At 40.7% G+C, this 20,947-nt stretch overlaps 2 protein-coding genes across 2 annotated transcripts in view; one reads left to right on the top strand and one right to left on the bottom strand.

Annotated features, from left to right (window-relative positions):
• COLQ (collagen like tail subunit of asymmetric acetylcholinesterase) overlaps nt 1–20,947 on the top strand; it is a 69,152-nt gene that overhangs the window by 17,999 nt on the left and 30,206 nt on the right. Inside the window, exons 2-6 of the mRNA XM_032801125.2 lie at nt 10,300–10,412; nt 12,361–12,465; nt 16,526–16,570; nt 17,505–17,531; nt 19,910–19,981. Coding sequence (XP_032657016.1) covers nt 10,300–10,412; nt 12,361–12,465; nt 16,526–16,570; nt 17,505–17,531; nt 19,910–19,981 — 362 coding nt within the window. The remainder of the gene's footprint in view (nt 1–10,299; nt 10,413–12,360; nt 12,466–16,525; nt 16,571–17,504; nt 17,532–19,909; nt 19,982–20,947) is intronic.
• The window catches only part of WIPF3 (WAS/WASL interacting protein family member 3), a 323,552-nt gene continuing 322,103 nt past the window's right edge, over nt 19,499–20,947 (bottom strand). The window contains exon 10 of the transcript XR_012655225.1: nt 19,499–19,520. The gene's annotated coding sequence lies outside the window, so the exon portion shown is untranslated. The remainder of the gene's footprint in view (nt 19,521–20,947) is intronic.

Raw genomic sequence — 20,947 nt, 5'->3', positions numbered from 1 at the left:
ATCCTGTCCCCTGATTGGTCCTCTGGTCAGGTGACAGCCAGGCTTACTGAACTTGTTAACCCTTTACAGTCAAAAGAGATATAAAGTACTTCTGTTCTATTAACTTCTACTATCTGTTTATGACAATCTTAATTATGGATTCTTTCTGAGGTTGAATTACCCGTCTCTAAACTCAGCTGAAACAATGTTTTGGTGGGAACTCTGAAAAATATACAGTAAATTAACTCTATTTACAGATGCAATGTAATAAATGTTCAAATCTCTTAAGTAAATAAAAACCTTCTGCAGCTCTTGCTGGTGAAATTGAACAGGTCCCACCTTGTAAAAATAGCCTTGTTAAGAAAAGTGATTGGAAGCAAGATCAGTGAAATGTGGTTTTTTATTTTGGATCTTGTGCCCAGAGTGTCTTTACAACCAAAGTGTGGGATATAATTTGGCATCGGTTGAGTCAAACAGTAACTGGATTCCATCCTTGGATAACTGTATTCCAGAAGTGTTTTTCTAGCTTAACTGACAAATCCAGACCTGTGACTGAGACAACGTGGAATAAGTAAAACACCTGCTGACCTGCTTGTTGGGTAACTACTGAAAACATTTTTGGAATCACATTGCTTCAGGGAACCTCCTTGTGCATTGCAATACTGAGGCTAAGGGACTGATCCAATTCCCATTAATGTCAATGGGAATTGTATCAGGCCCTAAACTGGTAGGATGAAAAACCGCAGAGAAAGGAAAATCTGGATGATGTATTTTGATTGGGTGAAAAAGAGTGGCTGACAGGATTTGAAACCAATGGGAATTTTACCATCAGCTTCAATGGGTTCAGGGCTTGTCCATTTGCAGAGTATTTCCATACTGCAAAATCCATACTATAGTTCTAAAGAACTAGGATAAATAAAATTATAAGCAGAAGAATTCTTCTGTGAAACAAAACAATATGAGTTAGAGTGTGCTGTTGGGGACAGCCCAGTGCTGCCATCTCACCACAGGAGGATCACTGAGAGCTGTCCTGGAGTACAAGGGAATATGCATCTGTTATATCCCTTCATGAGATCCTGCTCCAATGGGTCAGTGTGGAGGAGGGGAGAAACACAAAGTCAATGGGACTACACACAAGCACTTCAGCATGTGCTAAATTGCTTTGCTGATATGTTCTCCCCACCACCAAATAAACTCCTATTCAAAATTGCTCCATTTGAAAATTAAAAAAACTATTTTTCCAACTGCCAACAACTTAAACTCAACCTTGAATCTGAAAATCAAGCCATTGCAGCCATTGTTGGTTGCATAGGATCAGATTGACTGGCTGTAAGCAACTGGGATGCTTCTTTATTTCCCACAAAATGGGCTTTTGCTGGTACATTTGTGTCAAGTTTAGTTTTTATAGCATGCACAGAGCTGGATGTAGAAAAACTGTGGTTTTATTTATTCTTCAGTACACATGGCATGCAGAGTACAAATAGCTTGTCTCAAATGCTGAGATTTACAACATTTTTGTGCAACAAATAGTCTTGGAAAGAATCTAAAAAAGAAACCCTATTGAAAGAGATAGTGCTGGGTGGAGCCAGTTTAATGTTCTTTTTTTCTACACTTCTCAATATGTAGGATATTTTCCTCACATTTCCACACCTGCTGTAAAATTGAATACTCAATGTTATTTGCATGGCAGTACCCAGAATGCACTTCCAGCTCAATCTATTTCCTAGAGGTGCTGGTTTCTTAAAACTGCAGGGTTTTGGTTGTACTTGTATGTTCGACTACTTTTCCATACATGGTGACATGGGCTAGCCATGCTGAGTACGAACCTGCCTGAACCCCATAAGTACGTACTCAGCATGACTGCTCTGTGCTGCCCTTGCTGTCTGGACTACACTACTAGTGTTTGCATGCTGACACAGTGGGAGCTAGCTGCCTACATAAGTTGGGAATCACAGCTGCTGCGCCTAGTGTAGCTGTAGCTAGAGTGGGGGGCAGTTCCTGCACCAAAGAGCTTATAGTCTAAACAGGCAAGACAGACTCATAGATTTTAAGGTCAGAAGAGACCATCATGATCATCTAGTTTGACTTCCTCCACAATGCAGGCCACAGAACCTCACCCGCCCACTCACCCCACTCCTGTAACAGACCCCTTACCTCTGGCTGAGTTACTGAAGTCCTCAAATCATTGTTTAAAGACTTCAAGTTACAGAGAATCCATCATTTACAGTAGTTTAAACCTGCAAGTGCCTCATGACGCAGAGGAAGGTGACCCCCCCACCTCCTCACAAGTTCTCTGCCTATCTGACCTAGGGAAAATTTCCTTCCTGACCTCAAATGTGGCATACAGACACCAGGTGGGGGTAGGGGAGTGACTTGCACAAGATCTCTCTGCAGGATAGGGGCTAAGTCAGGAATGGTAACCAGGTCCCCTGGTTCCAAGACCAGAGCACTCCAAACCACATTGCCTCTTTAAGTGTTTTTTTATACCAGTGGAAATTCCTAGTATAGACATGCAACAGTATTATAAATCAGAATATGACCCACTGGGCAAATCACTTTTTATACCAAGGCAGCATGTACGTAGTCTAGTGGTTTGCACCAGTGCAGCTGCATTGGTGTAGCTATACAGATGCAGGAAAACCCAGTGCAGACAAGTCCTTAAGTCGATGACTGTCTATGGAACCCGGAGGTTACAATTTAAATGGAGATGCTAGTAGAAGTGCTCTAGAACTGTACTAGAATACCTTCCTCCCTTGCATTCTTAATTATTTGTATTAACACTTTTAATGGGGACATGGTTTCTAATTTGCCTGTAAAGCTAAGGTTAAATAAATAAAGATGAAGGAAATTCATGCATGTTTTATTAAAGAATGGTCCTTAAAAATTAGCAAACTGATTCTGAATAGGAGTCATGTGGCGAAAATCCTGTGCAATGCTTTGAAAATGGCACAGTAAGTAGAAGCCTAGATTTAAATGACAAAAATAAAGGTATTTGTGATAATTTAGACCTAGGATCTCATTCCCCGTTGCCCAAAGACAACACTACTCTGGTGGCGAAAAAGGGATATAAAGGAAGTAGATATATCCACCCGGGAATTCTAGTATACACTGACTCTAGGCCGCACCCCCCGCCCCAAAACCCATCACAGCCCTTAACGTGGGGCATGCCAAGGGTTCAGCCAAAGGCAAGTGGCATGACAGCAACCCTGTTGTATTCCGGCTCCTCATGGCTGCTGGAACAACCATTAAGAGACAGGGGCAGTTGGACATAAATTAAAGCAGCCGTAGCTTGTGCCAGGCTGCTATAGTTTATGTCAAGCCCCTAGGCAGCCCCAAAATATGTGGGAGGTGCATTCCATGGCTCAGTCTGAATGAAGAATCAAACCCTTTAGATTTAAATCATTAAATTACGAATATTATCCCAGTAAGAATTACAGGCTTTCCAAACTTTTCTGTGCCATGTGAGTTACATGCAGCCCCTTTTTTAGGAACAGCTTTTAGCTGAATTATGTAACAAGTTTCAATCTGAAATTAAAATGTCCTGATTTTGACGGGTTTAAGACACACTCTTAAATGTAATTTTAGTGTGTTGTGATGTTATGATGAAATTCCAGTCCTTGTGAAGAGTATGGAATTGCATTAAATGGTGTCTTATGTGAATAAACAGACAGACACACTCCCTGGTCCGGTGAATAAGTGCTAGAATGTAATTCCTCAGCTATCTTCTTCATCTAGGGGTGCAATTAATCTACAACACTTCTGTCAGATTCGTTTTTCTAGGAATTTAATTTGGAAATTTTATATTAATTCCCCTCTTCTAACATTAGCCGGTGCCAGATGCTTTGGTGGGAATGAATGAAACGGCAATTTACCAAATGATCCATTCCATGTTATCCAGATTCAGCATCTGGCAATCAGAAGTTTAGGGACACCCAGAGCATTGTGTTGCATCCCTGAGCATTTTGGCTAATAACCACTGATGGATCTATTTTCTAGGAACTTATCCAATTCTTTTTGGAGCCCACTTATACCTTTGGCCCTCACAATAGCCCCTGGTAATGAGTTCCACAGGTTGACTGTACATTGTGTGAATAAATAATTCTTTATGTTTGTTTTAAATCTGCTGCCTATTCATTTCATTGCATGTGTTATCTGAAGGAGTAAATAACAGTTTCTTATTCATTTTCTTCATATCATTCATGATATTACAGATCTCTGTCTTGTCCCCCCTTAGTTGTCTCTTTTCTAAACGGAACAGGCCCAGTCTTTTGAATCTCGCCTCATATGGAAACTGTTCCATGACCCTAATCATTTTTGTTGCCCTTCTCTGTACTTTTTCCAATGGTAATATATCTTTTTTTGAGATAGAGTGATCAGAACTGTATGTAGTCTTCAAGTTGTGGGGCATAGCATGGGTTTATATAATGGCATTATGATATTTTCCGTCTTATTATCTATTCCTTTTCTAATGGTTCCTAGCATTCTGTTAGCTTTTTTTTACTGATGCTGCACATTGAGCAGATGTTTTCAGGGAACTATTCACACTCACTTCAAGATATCTTTCTTGAGTGGTAACAGCTAATTTAGATCCTGTCATTTTGTATGTAGTTGGGATTACATTTTCCAATGCTCATTACTTTGCATTATCAACATTGAATTTCATCTGCTGTTTTGTTGCACAGTCACCCAGTTTTGTGAGATTCCTTTGTAACTCTTTGCAGTCAGCTTTGGACTTAACTATCTTCAGTAATTTTGTCTTGTCTGCAAACTTTGCTGCCTCACTGTTTCCCCCCTTTTCCAGATCATTTACAAAAGTGTTGAATGGTGCTGGTCCCAGTACAGATCCTTGAGTTACCCTCCTATTTATCTCTCTCCAGTGTGAAACTGACCATTTATTCCTACCTTTTGTTTCCTATCTTTTAACCAGTTACTGATCCATGAGAGGACCTTCCCTCTTATCCCATGACTGCCTACTTTGCTTAAGAGCTTTTGATGAGGGACCTTTCAAAGGCTTTCTGAGAATCCAAGTATTCACTATCCAAGGATCTCCCTTGTCCACATGTTTGTTGGCACCCTGAAAGAATTCTAATAGATTGGTGAGTCAAGATTTCCCTTTACAAAAGCCATGTTGACTCTTCCCCAAAATATTAATCTATTCTTTACTATAGTTTGAAGTTAGGATCAACTCTGGAGCCTCTTTAAAAAAATCTGCATTACATTAGCTATACTTCAGACATCTGGTGCAGAGGCTGATTAAAGTGATAGGTTACATACCACAGTTATTAGTTCTGGAAGTTCGTATTTGAGTTCCTTTAGAACACTTGGGTGCACAGCATCTGACCCTGGTGACTTATTACTGCTTATCAGTTTGTTCCAACAACTCCTCTATTGACACCTCAATCTGGGACAGTTTTTCAGATTTGTCACCTGAAAAGAATGGCTCAGGTATGGGAATCTCTGTAGTGAAGACTGATGCAAAGAATTCCTTTTGCTCATCTGCCATGGCCTGTCCTTCTTGAGTGCCCCTTTAGTACCTCGATCGTCCAGTGGCCATTCTGATTGTTTGGCAGGCTTCCTCCCTCTGGTGTATTTTTTAAAAAAATTAGTGTTAGTTTTTGGGTCTTTTGCTAGTTTTACAACATTTATGTACCTTTCTATTTTCCTCAGTGGGATTTGACTTCCAATGTTTAAATTATATGCAGTGTAGTTGTAGCTGTGTCAGTCCCAGGATATTAGAGAGATAAGATGGGTGAGATAATAGACGTTGGCCCAGTACAAGATATTACCTTATCCACCCTGTGTCTCTAATTTTTAAATTATTTGTTTTGTTTAACTGCCTCTTTTACTCTGTTGGTTAGCCATGGTGGCATTTTTATCCTTTTTTTTTTTTTGTACTGTATATAGTGGATATAGTTTGAGCCTCTATTATGGTAGTTTTTTAAAAGTTTCTGTGGAGCTTCTAGGCATTTCACTCTTGGGACTGTTCCTTTTAATTTCCATTTAACTAGCCTCCTCATTTTTGTGTGGTCCCTTTTTTTGAAGTCAAATGCTACTGTGGTGGGTTTCTGTGGTACTTTCCCCTCTACAAGGATGTTAAATTTAACTACATTATGATTGCTATTACTGAGCCATTCAATAGTATTCATTACTTGGACCAGGTCCTGTGTGCCACTTAGGACTGAATCAAGAATTGCCTCTCCCCTTTTGTGTTCCTCGGACTAGCTGCTCCAAGAAGTTGTCATTAATGGTGTCTAGAAATTTTATCTCTGAATCCCATCCCGAGGTGACATATTTCCAATCAGTATGGGGATAGTAGAAATCCACCATTGTTACTTAGTTTTCTGTTTTTGTAGCATCTCTAATTTCTGTGAGCATTTCACAGTCACTGTCACCATCCTGGTCAGGTTATCAGTAGTAATATATTCCTATTTCTATACTCTTACTATTCAAGCATGAAATTTCTATCCATGGAGATTCGATGGCACTGTTTGAGACATTTAAGATTTTTCTACTATATTTGACTCTATGCCTTCTTTTATATACAGTGCCACTCTGCCACTAGTGTGACCTACTCTGTAATTCCTATATATTTTGTGCCGTGATATTACCAGGCCCCATTGATTATCATTGTTCCACCATGTTTTTGTGGTGCCTATTATATCAGGATTAAATACCAGGCACTCAAGTTCACCCATCTTAGTATTTAGATTTTTTGCATTTATGTATAAGCACTTATAAAATTTGTCAATATTTAGTAGTGTGCCTTAGTGTGATGTAATTGAATTGGCCACTTTTTCATTTGACTGTTTCTCTTCAGCTCCTACTCTTACTCCTGAAGAATTAATACGATTATGGAAGAGTTTGCCAGATTATTTTGTCATGCCCCACCCATCAGCCAGCAATAAAAGTATCAGCTAACTTCTGGTTGCAGAATCTTTATTATTAGTGAAGATGTATGAGTCAGAAATAACACAACTTGATTTTCAGTTCCAAGACTGAGTTGGTTAATCTGAGCACGTTTGATATGGAAGCCATTGAGGGAATGCATGCAGATTCTCTGACTGGACTGTAAACTTTGAGAAGTTTAGAGGCCAAGTGGCACAAAATGTTTCCTGCCTGAAAGCCAGCGGCAAAGGGAACTAGTAAGATGCAGATTCAAGAAGTTTTCCTAGAAGAGAAGAAATGTCATTTGAAGTAACCTGGGTGGTACCTTTCCTTGGAATGAAAGCAAAGTCTCAGGACTTGGCTACACGGGGAAAAAGCTTGCAGTAGCTAGTGCGCACAAGGTCCTCTGAACTAGTTACTCCACACAAACTCCACATGTGATTGCGTTTACTGCACCCTAAGAGTGCCTTTGTGCATTAAGGGAGTGCATTAAGCTAAACCACCCAAGGGCACTCAATGCACAATAAGGCTATCCGCACAGGGTATTAGTACGGAATAGCTAGTGGATTTTACATTCACATCCTAGTTTACTGTGCACTAAACTTTCCATGTAGAAAGCCCTGAGTGTTTGGTGAGTGGATTTAAGGGTTAAGGCTGAACTCCTCAAAAGCATTATGTGCCTAACCCCCACTGAAATCAATGAGAGTTAGGTGCCTAAGCACCTGTGGGGATTTGGGCCTACATGCTTTGACAAAATATGTGGTTGTTCCTCTAATGGGTGGCTGAAGGTTGTCCAGTTCTTTAAGAGAGCAACTGAGTGTATAAGAACCCAGGTAATGCTTTTAGACAGGACTACGTTTACTAAGTCCAACTAATTTTAATTTGGTATTTTTTTAGATGTTAGTTCTCTTTGTATGTTGTTATTCTTTCAAACCTGGTTGAATTCTCTTGTCCTGGGTTAGTATATTGCTGTTCAATTTTATTAATATTTATTTACGTAATCTGCCTCCTTGTCTATGGCAAATGCAGTGCTTGAACTAACACTAAAATGCAAAAGGTAAGGAATAGAATCTAATGTAAGGACATCTGCACATGGTGCTCACTGTTACAGAAGAATCTGGGGAGACACTTTCGTCCAGAATTAATTTAAACTCTAGAAATTTGGCAGCTGTAGAAATCTAGGGATAGATTCTGGCCCCTACTCCAGCTCCTATATGCCACTCAACATAGGCCTGCGGCGCTGTTAAAGGGACTACAATGAGTCAGAGGGGAATTCCTCTACCAAAGGAGGAATGTAGGGCTGATGTAAGTTGCATTGTGCTGCCCTCCCTGGCCCTGGGGATGGGGCTGGAATGGGACCTGAAGGGACAAGCTTGTAGAGCTCAGTGCTATGGGGATTCTGGACTTCAAACAATCTAACCCTGGGAGCACCCGGGGGTGGCTGTCTGTCCTGCTTTATGTCTGGGGAAAGCAAGGAAAGAACATCTGAAATAATCACTGACTCCTTCAAAGAAGGCATTCCGTCAGCCATCCAAGCCAATGCAATAGTCCTGCCAGTTCTGACAAAACTTACACTTGACGTCAATGACCTTGCAAGTACTCACTGCTGCCCCCATTTCCAGCTGCTCCTTCCTGAGCAAAGTGAGCGTGAAGGTGATAGCAACAGTAGCCTGGCTCAGATGGGAGAACAGCTCCTGACCTTGCAGAGACCAGGCCTCCATACTTATTCTGCATGTTTCCTCTGCAAGCGGCGATACCTCTGACATACGCACAGCATGTAGCAGGAATGGGTGGAACAGCTATCTGCAGGCTCTGATCATTCCTTGCAGAATGTCATGATGCTCCTCCTCCAGATGGAGTCCTGTTAGGCTCAGCATCGTCATCCTTTCTCTTCAGCATCTATATTTGAAAGCACTCAGAGAGACTGTCAGATGAACTACTGCATCAACGGTATACTGAAGGCCTTCAGGTGCATGTTACTTTCTGCACCAATGCAGCCTCTGCCATCACCTACCCGCCGCAGCGCCTAGGGTGGGACTCCTGGACTCTTGCCAATATTGCTTTGGTATTTTAAAGGACTGTGGGAGGTGAAGTTCTTAGATCCAAGTCTCATCCAAAAGACAGAAACCCCAGCATTTAGTATTGTCTAGTATAGTATTCTGGCTGAAAACAGCTACATGACAAGTCACTAGGTTTTGTTTCCTCAGAGCTGAGCAACACTGAAAACAGGAATAATGGCCACCAATGAAATGATATATGCAAGTAATAGGTTATGATTGGTTGCACTTCTGTTGAATGAAAATTATTCATCTTAGGTGGCAAATTGATAAGGTTTTTTTTCCCTGCCCCTATCACTTCTTAACCACTTTTGAATGTTACTTGGAAATGTTAAAGGAAAAACTCTTAATTCTATAATTCATGGCCATGGCTATTGTAATACTGCCTGCAGTGACTCAAGAGCATGAGCACCAACCTCAGGGCTGATGGTTAGGAACCAGGCACAAACTCCAGATTGATGTGAGTTGTATACTTAGATTGCACCAACCAACTATCAAGTGGAAACTCCTCAGGCACTATAACTTCCTTAATATGGAGTCACAGACAGCCCCCTTAGGTACTCTGATCTATCTTGCCACCCAGGTGAACCTACCTTTGTGAGCGATGGTCCCTTACACCAGATACCACAGCAATATTCAGGTTACTCCCAGTCCCAAAGGACCAGTCACTTACCCCAGGTCAATTGCATCTTAGATCTCACACCAAAGACCACGCTTGTAGCCAATCCTATAATAAGCTAAATAAAGATTTATTAAAAAGGAAAAAGAAAAGGAGAGTTATGTACAAGTTTAAAGCTGCTAAATATAGATACAGAAACGAGTTACAATCTTAACTTTCAAAAGCTTCTATAATCAGCAAACTCTATATGTCCTTTAGGGCTAACCCAGGCTAAGCAGCTGGGGATCTCTTGCTTATGCCTCCCTCAGAGACCAAGAGGCATAGAGATACCTAGTTCCTTTTGTGGGAGGGTTTTATCCCCTTCCTGCCATGTGCTCTGAGCCGAAAGCTCAGCTGATGGGAGGAGTCCACTTGAATGACTCATCTTCACAGGGAGGAGAGCAGAACAACAAAAGTCTTTTGTCCTCCGATAGATGGGAGGAAAATTCCAGTTACGATGACCCACAATATCAATGGACATTTCCTTCTGCGAAGGGCGTAACACATTCTGTTGAAGATCTGCCCTTCACACTAATTAATATTGCTCTCCTGTTTGGTGGTTTACACAGTCACAGAGGCTCACTATACAACCGCTCAAACATTACCTTACAATATGGGCTACTGATGTCATAAGTGAGATTAATGCACCTACATTTTTCAAGCCATTTGAATCTAGCAGTGTTTGCCCATTAGTAATGGCTGAGTGTTTCTTTTGAACAGACCTCCCTTGCTTGGAACAGAAGAAACGAATTAATAACAGAGCATGCTGTCTCCTTGCCCCTCCTCCACCACCGTTATTTCCACCACCGTATTTCAAACAGGGCTGGGATTCTGTAAGTATTGCCTGGGAGCATTTCTTTTGGCTCTCCTATTTTTGTTTTTTTAAATACTCGTGTATCCTTTCTTAGCACTTTCTGGCTGTTGTATTCCAGCAATCCCATCTCGCCATGCAGTGCAGCAACAGGAGACACTGTATTGTTTTCATTTTGAATGGATGCTCATTCAGTCTCCAATTGCTTGTAGGACAGCGCCTGGCTTTAAGTAATCTGATATTGACTCAAGACTTCCATCTTTGTTTGTTTTGGACAAATAGGTCAGCTGACAAAACAGTCTCCCTGTTGCATTTCCATCAGCTTTTCCTCAGCACCACAGTCCCACTCACTCTGTGTATGTGCTGTGTATGGACTCCCTGCTTTGAGTCAGATCTGTATAGCTATGATCATTACTCAGTGATATAAATTGGCTCTTTGCCTATCTTATCATAGCAGTGTTGTCTTTTACTTACCCCTGTCACCAGCCTACATTGGCTCCAACACATTTTCTCCCTGGGAGGGAGAATTTTCCCATTGGTCTCTTGTTAATTTCTCTTTGTTAATGCCCCACAACCGTTGTGAGCTATTTTTCTTTGAGATCCAAGGCAAATACTCTGATGATTTCCAATACTACATAAGTTATCATATTATACTGATATTTTAGAATCATAGAAATGTAGGGCTTCAAGAGGTCATCTAGTCCATCCCTTACATTGAAACAGGATTACGTATACCTTGGACATTTTGTCAAGGATGTATAGAGGGTGTGATCAAAACTCTGTGAAGTCAATGCTAAAATGTCCATTGACTTCAGTGGGTTTTGGATTAGGTTTATAGCACTACTCCCACGGAACTGAAAAAGCCAGAACTTTCTAATATTCTGAAGTTCTGGCTAGTGTTTAGAATGAGTACCTTATTTTTTGTTTAGTCTCTTAGTCAGCTACAGTACTTAAAAGCTACTGTTTAAATCCAACTGTATAATCAAAAGTAGAGACATTTTTCCTGAAAGCATACCTCATTGTTATCTTCTTATTCAAAATGTATATAAAACAAACTAATCCCGGTGTCTCTAGGATCCTCATGAACTGAGCCCCAATATTCTCTGCTGAGGGGTTTTCAGCAGCAGCACATTGCTTCAGTTCTAAACTCTTGCTTGAGGAGCGGGTCTTTGCTTTTGCGAGTGAAGACAGGTTTTGTTAATCCCAGTTACTCCAAATCATTATTCTTACACATTTCAGTATTAGTATTCCTATGCCACCAGGCATAAGCAAGCTGATTACTAATGCAAGCCATTTACTGATGGCCAATTACTGTGGTTGAGGGAACCAGCTCTAGTACTGTGCTTAAGATTTTTCGACTGATACTCTAGGTTTCCCCTCTCTGTCTTAAGAATAAGATACTGTGCTGGGCCCTGATGCATGCTCTAAGCCCTCATTACAGCCTGTGCTCGTGTAGGGCTTTATCCAACACCTGTTGAAGTCAATGGAAGCTTTTCCCCTGACTGTCAAAGGAGTTGGCTCTAGCCTGTAACGAATGAATATCCATCCAGTTAAATATCACTAGAGTGAAGTTTACTCAGCCCAGAGCACAGGTTAATGTAGTTTGTATTATTAGAGCAAAGAGGCTATTTCTAGGCTGTGCTGTTACTCATAAATTGTGCCTATATGGAGCAGAGTCAAGTTTAAGAATAGATTTGGGTCCCACGCTGGCTGAGAGGGCTATGGTGCTGGCACACTGTTATGACAGTGCTGTTAGAAGAGAGGATGAAACGTGGGATGGGACAATATGCTGAAGTGATGATAATTAATTATCCATTAAGAGAAATGCATGATAAACCACAAGCCTGCAACGGATCCTTGTAAGTGGGTGAAATTAAATGCCCTACAGATCTGTACTGTTGCTGATTGATTGTTCACGCCTCCCTGTGTGATCTGTATGTATATATATATGTATATTTCTTTTTGTTTAGAAGCTGCTTACCCTTGATATGAAAAATTTATGTCAAGAGCTTCAGATAACACAAGCTTCACATGAACCAGAATTTGATTGCCCTTCAGGACCTCCTGGTCCCCAGGTTAGTACTGCATCTTAGACAACACCCTTCCATGCTCTGATCTATTCTAAGCTCCTTACAAAACTACTGCAGTTTTTGAAAATGGTATTTAATTTTTCACAATATTTTAAACTAAGGTTTAACTTTTTTTAAAGTTAAATAATATATTTGTCTATTTCCTCTCTCTGCCTAATCCCCTTCAGGCAAAGACTTGAGTTTACTCTACATTTTCATCTGCTTTAAATCAGCCTAAAATCTTGAATCATTTAACCTCCATGGAAATTTCAGGAACCATCATTTCAAGCCTTCAACTGATCTCTACTGGTTTTCTTTTAATATTGGTCTCTGTTGTTTTCTACTGGAGGATCAAGAGCCCTAGAAATTCTAGCAGAATATCCAGTTCTCTGTTTAGAAACCTACTTGCCAACTGGAAACAGTAGGAACCAGCTGAAAATTTTCTTCAGTAATTTCCACTAGGGAATCCATCCTTCTAGGCATGGAGAATTCAATAAGAGTCTTGCCAGAGCACTACAGTGTGGATCCAGTATTGACTGGCGAGTGGCACAAAGCTCCCCCTTAATGCTGAGTGCAGCAGCAGGCTGTGGAAGACCAGAAAATGAAAGGCTGGGTCCAAGAGTTGAACAGTGTTTTGCACATGTCAGCAGAGAAGACCATAAATCCTTGGAGCCCTCACAAAATGATGTGTTTTGCAAAGGTGGATTCTATACAAACACCGATGAATGCCGTATTATGAGGAAAGGTCCTCAACACTGATTAATACCTATGCAGTTTTATCTTAGTGAAATACCTGTCATAAATTAAATGCATACAGTCTATACATTAAAGGCAATATGGTGCAGTGGCTAGGGCACTGGGCTGAGACTCAGAAGACCTGGTTTCTATTTCCAACTGTGCTACTGACCTGCTCTGTGACCTTGGGCAAGTCACTTCATCTACCTGTGCCACTGTTTCCGCAGCCAATCTTTGTCAAATTAGCTGGTGAAGAAGATTAGGAATTTTATGACAGAAACTTTTGGTCCTTTTGAAATGAAATTACTTTAAAATGTTCCTCCCAGGGACATTTTCAATTTTCATTGCAATTCAGAATGGCATTTTGTTCTGAAAATTTGGGAGTTTGTCATGAGAGAGAAATTTCAGTTTCCACTCAGCTCTAATTGTAAGCTCTTTGGGTCAGGGACTGTCTCTTACTATGAAAAGTACAGTGCCTAGCTCAATGGGGCCTTGATCTAGGCTGCAGCCTCTAGACACTGCTGCAATGCAAATAATACCAAAAATATGTATTATGCTACAGAAGAATTAATAAGTGCACAAACACAATTTTAAAAATCTGCGCTAATGGGCTTTGTTCAAATGGAGTTTAATTTTTAATTATTTACACAATAATACTTCATAGTAGACTAGTAAATATTCTGTAGTGTATTTTGTAACAGTAATAAGGTCTTACTTTAGGAGATCTCATTATAGTGCCTTGTCATTATATCTTTGCTGAAACGTGGGGTGAGGCAGACATATTTTTCGTATGGTGAGTGTAGATTAGTGACGTGCAAATCATCATGGTTCTCTTGTACTATATTGAGCAGTGTCTTATGTATGTTATTATACAGTCCTACAATGTACTCGGTGATGTTCCAAAGGATTTATGAAGCTGCGATATGTGTGAAAGATGACAATAGTTATTTAAGTCTAAAAATAGAACTCCTGAAAAACTGAAAACATCAATTCTTCCTTTAACTAAGAGAGCAATAATGCTGAATGTGATGGTCTACAATGACCATTGACATAAATAGTATTAATAAAGTGGCTAAAGAATTTATGAAATTTATTTTCTTAGAGCACTTGAAAACAATTGGCTGTTAGGTTGTACTACAATCATGGAGTAGCATGTCCCTGGGAATTTTTAATTATAAACTGTGGGAATGTGCTTTGTAAAGGATTTATGGTTCCAAAGCTTAGAGCAGAAAATCCTCTGGACAGTATCATTTCAGCTTTTGGCACATGGGATGGAAATACTGGTACTAAAATAAATAAATAAATAATCTAAGGTAGTAGCTCCAAACATCTTTTTTTTTTTTTTGTAACTTGAATGTCCCTGATGTGAGACAAACCGAATATTCTCTACACAATCTGAGATGAGTTTTACGTTTTCATTTTGCCTCATATATACAGATAGCAGGCCAAATTCTGCTCTGAGTTACACCACTGTAAACCTAAAATAACTCCACTGACTTCCAAGTAGCTATAGTTGAGTGTGACTGAGGATAGAATCTGGCCCTAGTCACAAAGTGTGATGATTAGTTTACATTGTGTTTTGGATGGTATAACTGCTACGAGACGAACAAACAGTATTCAAAATTGAATCAAGTAATGTGGGTGGTGGGGGCAAAGTCCCTCACTATCAAGGCTCAGAGGATGTCCTCCCCTGGACAGTTTTTAAAAAATATCTGACAATTGGTGCATTCTAAAGCCAAAACAGTTGTTTTTCATAATCTTTCTGACCTGAGACTCAAAAGTCTCCCCTGGTTTAATGGTAGAGATGACTTCACCTGAAGTGTCAAAATCCCTCCACCTCTTTCAGTTAAAACACTAAACTCACTTGTGGTGTTTGAGGGACTGGAGTTTCAAAAGTGCCTTCTTCGTAGCCTTGCTGAATAATGACTTCTGGATTGTGTCATCATTGCCCATAACCTGTGTCCTGTTGACCAAAGCCACAGTAATGATTTCAATTGTCATTTCGGGGAAATTAGAAATGAAATAGTTTGATACAGTTTTATGGCCTGATACTTGAATCGGTCAGGCCAGCACGCCCAGTGAGGTGTAGAGTCCCCTCCCTTGCTCAACTCATTGAAACGAGTCCCCTCAGGTCCCAATGAGCTAAAATTCAGCCTTAGACTGAGTTAGACATCAGACAGCATGAGAGAAATTTATACCAGAGATACTGAGACCTATAACTTAGTTTGGGATTTAATTAAACAGTTAGATTTTTTTTGACAGACTCAAGATCTTTTGCAGAGTAATTTGGACCTCCTTGTTTAAAAATGCTACAACAACAGCAGTTATGAAAATTATATTTCAGAGCACGACATTTCATTTTCACAACTGGAATTGTGTGAAAAAATTCACTCTATAAATGTAACCAGCAAATATTTGCCCTTTTTGTTACGTTTACGAGGAGGTAAATATAATTTGTTTCACAACTATTTTTTAAAAAAATGAAAGGTGGATTTCACCGTTATAAACCTTTTTTTGTTTGGGGGGGAAAACAAAACAATAAAAAAATCATATCAGTTCGCTAAAATGAGAAGTCCTTAAAATCCCAGCAAAATTTCCATAATCAGGGGTTTTCAACTTCGAGGTTTTGATCCCTATAGTATGCAACCATCTGTCCCTTCTCTTATTGTTAAATGGAAGGAAGGCCCTGGCTAGATAGGAAGGAAGTTGCGAAAATGAGGAGATCTTAGGTAAAGAAAAGGGAGCTGCAGCACTGAAAAGTCACTTTGGTTAAGCAGAACTCCTCAATTTTTGATCCTTTAGCACTCCACACCAGTTTCAGCATTCTGTCCATCTCTTGCTCTCCAGAGTTCCATCAGCTTTCTTGATGTTTGGCCCCTTCGCTCCACTCCAGCTATTTCTTCCTCACCTCAAAAGTGCCCTTTCTTCATTCACTGCACCAGGCCTCCCCATTTCCTGCCATTTAGTGAGGCCACAGCACTTACAATTAAAAAGGAGCCTGAACTGGCACACAAAACACCTGTGAACTTGGTGGAAGTCACTTCCCAGAGGAACTCTCAGTTCTCAGGACAGACAGGCAGGGCTGCCCGGGGGTGGGGGGGCGCAAGTGGGGCAATTTGCTCCAGACCCTGGGTCCCACAGAGTCCCCCACAAGAATATAGTATTCTATAGTATTGCAACTTTTTTTTATGGAAGGGGCCCCCAAAATTGCTTTGCCCTAGGCCCCCTGAATCCTCTGGGCAGCCCTGCAGACAGAGCTCAGGGGAAGGAAAACAACAAATGAGTACTTTTTTTAATGTAAGTTTACAATTTCCTTCACTTTTCTTTGTAGGGCCCACAAGGAATTCCTGGTGTGATGGGACCAAAAGGAGAAAAAGTAAGAACTAACTCTTACGGAGTTTTGTTTGTTTGTAGGGTAGGGGAAATCAGAGAGCAGGTGGCTAGGATTTTGTTTTGCTTTTGGGGTTTGGGTTTTTTTTGATGGTGGTGGATTCTTTGGGTGGGTAGGGTTAGGGTGACTGGATGTACCAAATTTATAGGGACAGTCCCAAAATTTGGGGCTTTGTTTTATATAGGCACCTATTATCCCCCACCTGGACCCAATTTTTCATACTTGCTATCTGGTCACCTAGTGGGAGTTTGCTTTAATGCCAGCTGGATGCTGTAGATCAGTTTCAGGCTATAATTTAAAGCTTCAGCTATAACTGTTCAGTCTCTTTGTAGGCCTATTGTATGGCTTTTTGTGTTGACACCTTCTATATCTACAAAATGCTGTAGGACAGGCTGATTGCTGATATCCTTTGGGTGGGATTTCCAAAAGCACTTAAGGAGCACAAGTCACATGGGAAGTCTATGGTCTCAAATTGCATAATAATGTCTGAAAATCATACCTATTTGAAGAAATGGGAAGCAGAGCCATCCCATGCAATGTCTAATATATGGGTCCATTCAAGATACAAATAAATAGCTTTCACATTAATCTTTTTGGCCTCAGTTCAGTAAAATATTTAAATGTGCTTAAGTCCATACACATTAAGCAAAGGACTTAAACGGAAGCTTAATTTTAAGCATGTACCTAATGCTAAGCATGTGTTTAAGTGCTTTGCTGAATAGGGAGGCATTGCTGAATTGGGACCCAAATATGACTGAAGATGCCATTTATTTTGTTATGTGAGTTCAGTCCACTTTAGCTCATAGAGTAAAGTCCAAGACACACAGACATTCCCAATTCAGTTTAAGTACATTAATTTATGAGCTGCTGTTCTTCACTTGGTATCTCCATGACTAATATGTTTTTTTTCCTGTGGCAGGGGGAAATTGGCAGACCAGGAAGAAAGGTACGAATCAAGGTTTATAGAATCTGGTTCATGCACCAGCCTCATAGTTGACATGTGGCAGCTATTAGGGGTTGACTCAGATGTCAATTTGAATTCTGCGTCAAAATGGATAACAAGATATGTTCCTACCCACACTATTAAAAGAGAGTAGAGAATAACCTGAGCTAGATATTTGTGCCCAAGGGAGTAGACTTTGGGAACAGTTACAAAAGCTGTTAAAAAAAAAAAAAGTAAAAATTTAAATCCTGACTTATCCACAGAGAAACACAAGCCTAAGTCAGACACTCATTGAAAATAGGGTTCAATTAAATGACCTTTGTGCCAAAAGACAAATAACTGTTAGTGATTATACTTGAGGGGTTCTGGCACCAGCACAATATGCTGACTACAACCTTGCATTTGCTGACACGTAAATCATGCTATATTGTCAACTGTATGTGCCCCTAAATGCCATGATACAAAATATTTCATCTCACTGGCTAAGTGTTCCTTTTAATGTAATTAATGTTCAAAAGAAGCCAAAAATTCCTCTGCAGTATGAAATCAGAGATATGCAGAGATTAGGTCATTCCACCAAAAAAAAAGAACCACTCTTTTAAATAATACGCTGAATATTTTAACAATAGGCACAAATCAATTAATTCAAATTAATTCAAAGTACACCTCTTCTCCAGTATAATGCTGTCCTTGGGAGCCAAAATGTCTTACCGTGTTATAGGTGAAACCACGTTATATCGAACTTGCTTTGATCCGCCGGAGCACTCAGCCCACCCCCACCCCAAAGCACTGCTTTACCACGTTATATCCAAATTCATGTTATATCGGGTCGTGTTATATCGGGGTAGAGGTGTATGTAAATATAAGAATTATGTATATAGTATTTATTTATTTATTTATTTAGATTTCAAATGCCAGATAGAAAAGAAATAAATGACCTGTATAGCTCTGAGTTTCCCAGATAGTACTATTTCAGAGAGACGGCATATCTTAGACATTGGAATACTTGCTCTTCTCATTAAAATCATCAGAATCACCAAATTCAGTCCTAGAGTAAGTGAGCACAACTACCCAGTGAAAGTTGGCTGGCTTAATCTAAGACATACTTTTAGCCCTAGTGGTCTTGATTGGAGTTCTAAGGCCAGCTCCTCAGCTGGTGTAAATGGGTGTAGCTCCAGGATCTGGTCCTAGAGTTTTTTTTTTACAGGTAACATAGTCATAATTAATAAAGTATATCAATATCGTAGGATAACATTTGAAAAAGAAAGTAAAATGAATGTATAGAAATGCAGTGTTAGTAAATGTGATGGGTCTAGTTCAGACATGCCAAACTGGTAAAAAAAAACGAAAACATTGGGCTTCTTTTTGGCTTAATTGGCTTGTGAGTTGCTTGTTGGCTAGTTTTTGGCTTGTAGCTTGTTACTTGTTTGGCTTGTAGCTTGTTGTTTGTTGCTTCTTTTGTTTTTTTTTTATCATCTCCCGGCAAGCAGGGGCAAAGGGGGGCAAGCGGGAGCAAGAGGGGGAGAGAGTCGGGGTGCACAGCGGGACCACCACAGTCCCAGACTGCACGCTGGGGGGATCCAGTCCCATAGAATGTTGGGGTTCTTAGGGATTGGCTTGTTTTGGCCTTGTTTTGAAATGGGCTTAGCTTGATTTTTGGCTTAGTGTGAAAATTGGGGTGCTTATTTACCGTGTGAAAGTTGCCAACTGTGGTCTAGTTCTGTTCTCCCTTACTGTATATTTGGTTTGCATTGGTATAACTATAAGGGGTTACTCCTGATTTAAATTGGCATACATGTGGGCAGACTTTGGTTTACTGATCCTGTTTTTAAGGATCAAAGAATCCTGTGGCACCTTATAGACTAACAGATGTTTTGAAGCATGAGCTTTCGTGGATGCACACATGCATCTGATGAAGTGGGTATTCACCCACGAAAGCTCATGCTTCAAAACGTCTGTTAGTCTCTAAGGTGCCACAGGATTCTTTGCTGCCTTTACAGATCCAGACTAACTCGGCTACCCCTCTGATACCTGTTTTTAAGGATGAATCTTGTAAATTGCATGTAGATTTTGCCCATCACTGATCTATATATACTATATGTACTTCCAGCACAAATATATATATATATTATGCATTAGAATATATTTGTTTCTGAGAGTCCAAACTTCTTTTCTTAGAATCAACAGAAAGCATACTATGGACTCCTTGGGATTGGGAAAAAAAAGCCAAAATAATGTATCAGTTGCAATTTTTTTTCTTGAAGATACTGTACTGAAGATATTCAAGTACTTTTTCTCTAATTTGCCTTTCCTCTGTGATAGACCCTTTTATGCTGGAATGATATTAAGCCCATTTTCATATTTGATTATTTCCTTTTAAGGGTAGACCAGGTCCTCCAGGTGTCCCCGGAATGCCAGGACCAATTGGATGGCCTGGGCCAATGGGACCTAAGGTAACATTTAAACACTTTTACTACATTGAATTTGTATATATTGAGCAGAATGGGTGATTTTTTCTTGCCCTTCAGGAATTATAATATGTTAAATTAAAATTGCCAAATCAAGTCTAACTGAGACTTGCTAATAATCAGGGGTGCTGGAACAATTTGTATGCTGGGAGTGTTGAGAGCCATTGAAGCAAACTGTAAACTCTGTATATAATGGAAACCATTTTACATAGACCATCAGGGTTGGAAGGGACCTCGGAGGTCATCTAGTCCAACCTCCTACTCAAAGCAGGACCAATCCCCAGACAGATTTTTGCCCCAGATCTCTAAATGGCACCCTCAAGGACTGAGCTCATAACCCTGGGTGTAGCAGGCCAATGCTCAAACCACTGAGCTATCCACTTCAAGTCAGGGGTTGTGGTAGCAACGTTTTAGTCACAGGTATTTTTATTAAAGTCATGGACAGGTCATGGGCAGTAAACAAAAATTCATGGCCCATGACCTGTCCATGACTTTTACTATATAACTCTAACTAAAACTTGGGCTGCTGCTCGGGGGCAGGGGGTGTTGTCCAGGGGTATCGCAGGTGCTGGGAGGGGGTGGTCCAGGACTCTTGCTGGTGCTGGTGTGGGGGGCAGTGGTACGCGGACTGGGACCCGTGCAGGGGGTGGCAGTGTGTGACCCAGGACCCTGCTGGTGCTGGGTGGAGGGGGCTGGCAGGCTCTCTACCCAGCTCTGACCAGCATGTCCCTTCAGCTCTTAGGGAGAAGAGCACCAGGAGGGCTCTGCCAACCGCTCCTGCCACAAACGCCGGCTCTGCAGCTCCCATTGGCCAGGAGCCACAGCCAGTGGGAGCTGCAGGGCTGGTGCCTGTGGGCACAGACAGCGCATGGAGCCCCCTGGCCCCTCTGCCTACGAGCTGCAAGGACATGCTGGTGGGAACCGGATACTGTACATGCTAGCGTCAGTATT

This window comes from Chelonoidis abingdonii, chromosome 2 (genome assembly GCF_003597395.2).
Source record: "Chelonoidis abingdonii isolate Lonesome George chromosome 2, CheloAbing_2.0, whole genome shotgun sequence".
Classification (NCBI taxonomy): Eukaryota; Metazoa; Chordata; order Testudines; family Testudinidae; genus Chelonoidis; species Chelonoidis abingdonii.
Note: the sequence above shows the minus strand (reverse complement) of the source record. Positions and strands in the feature narration are given on the sequence as shown.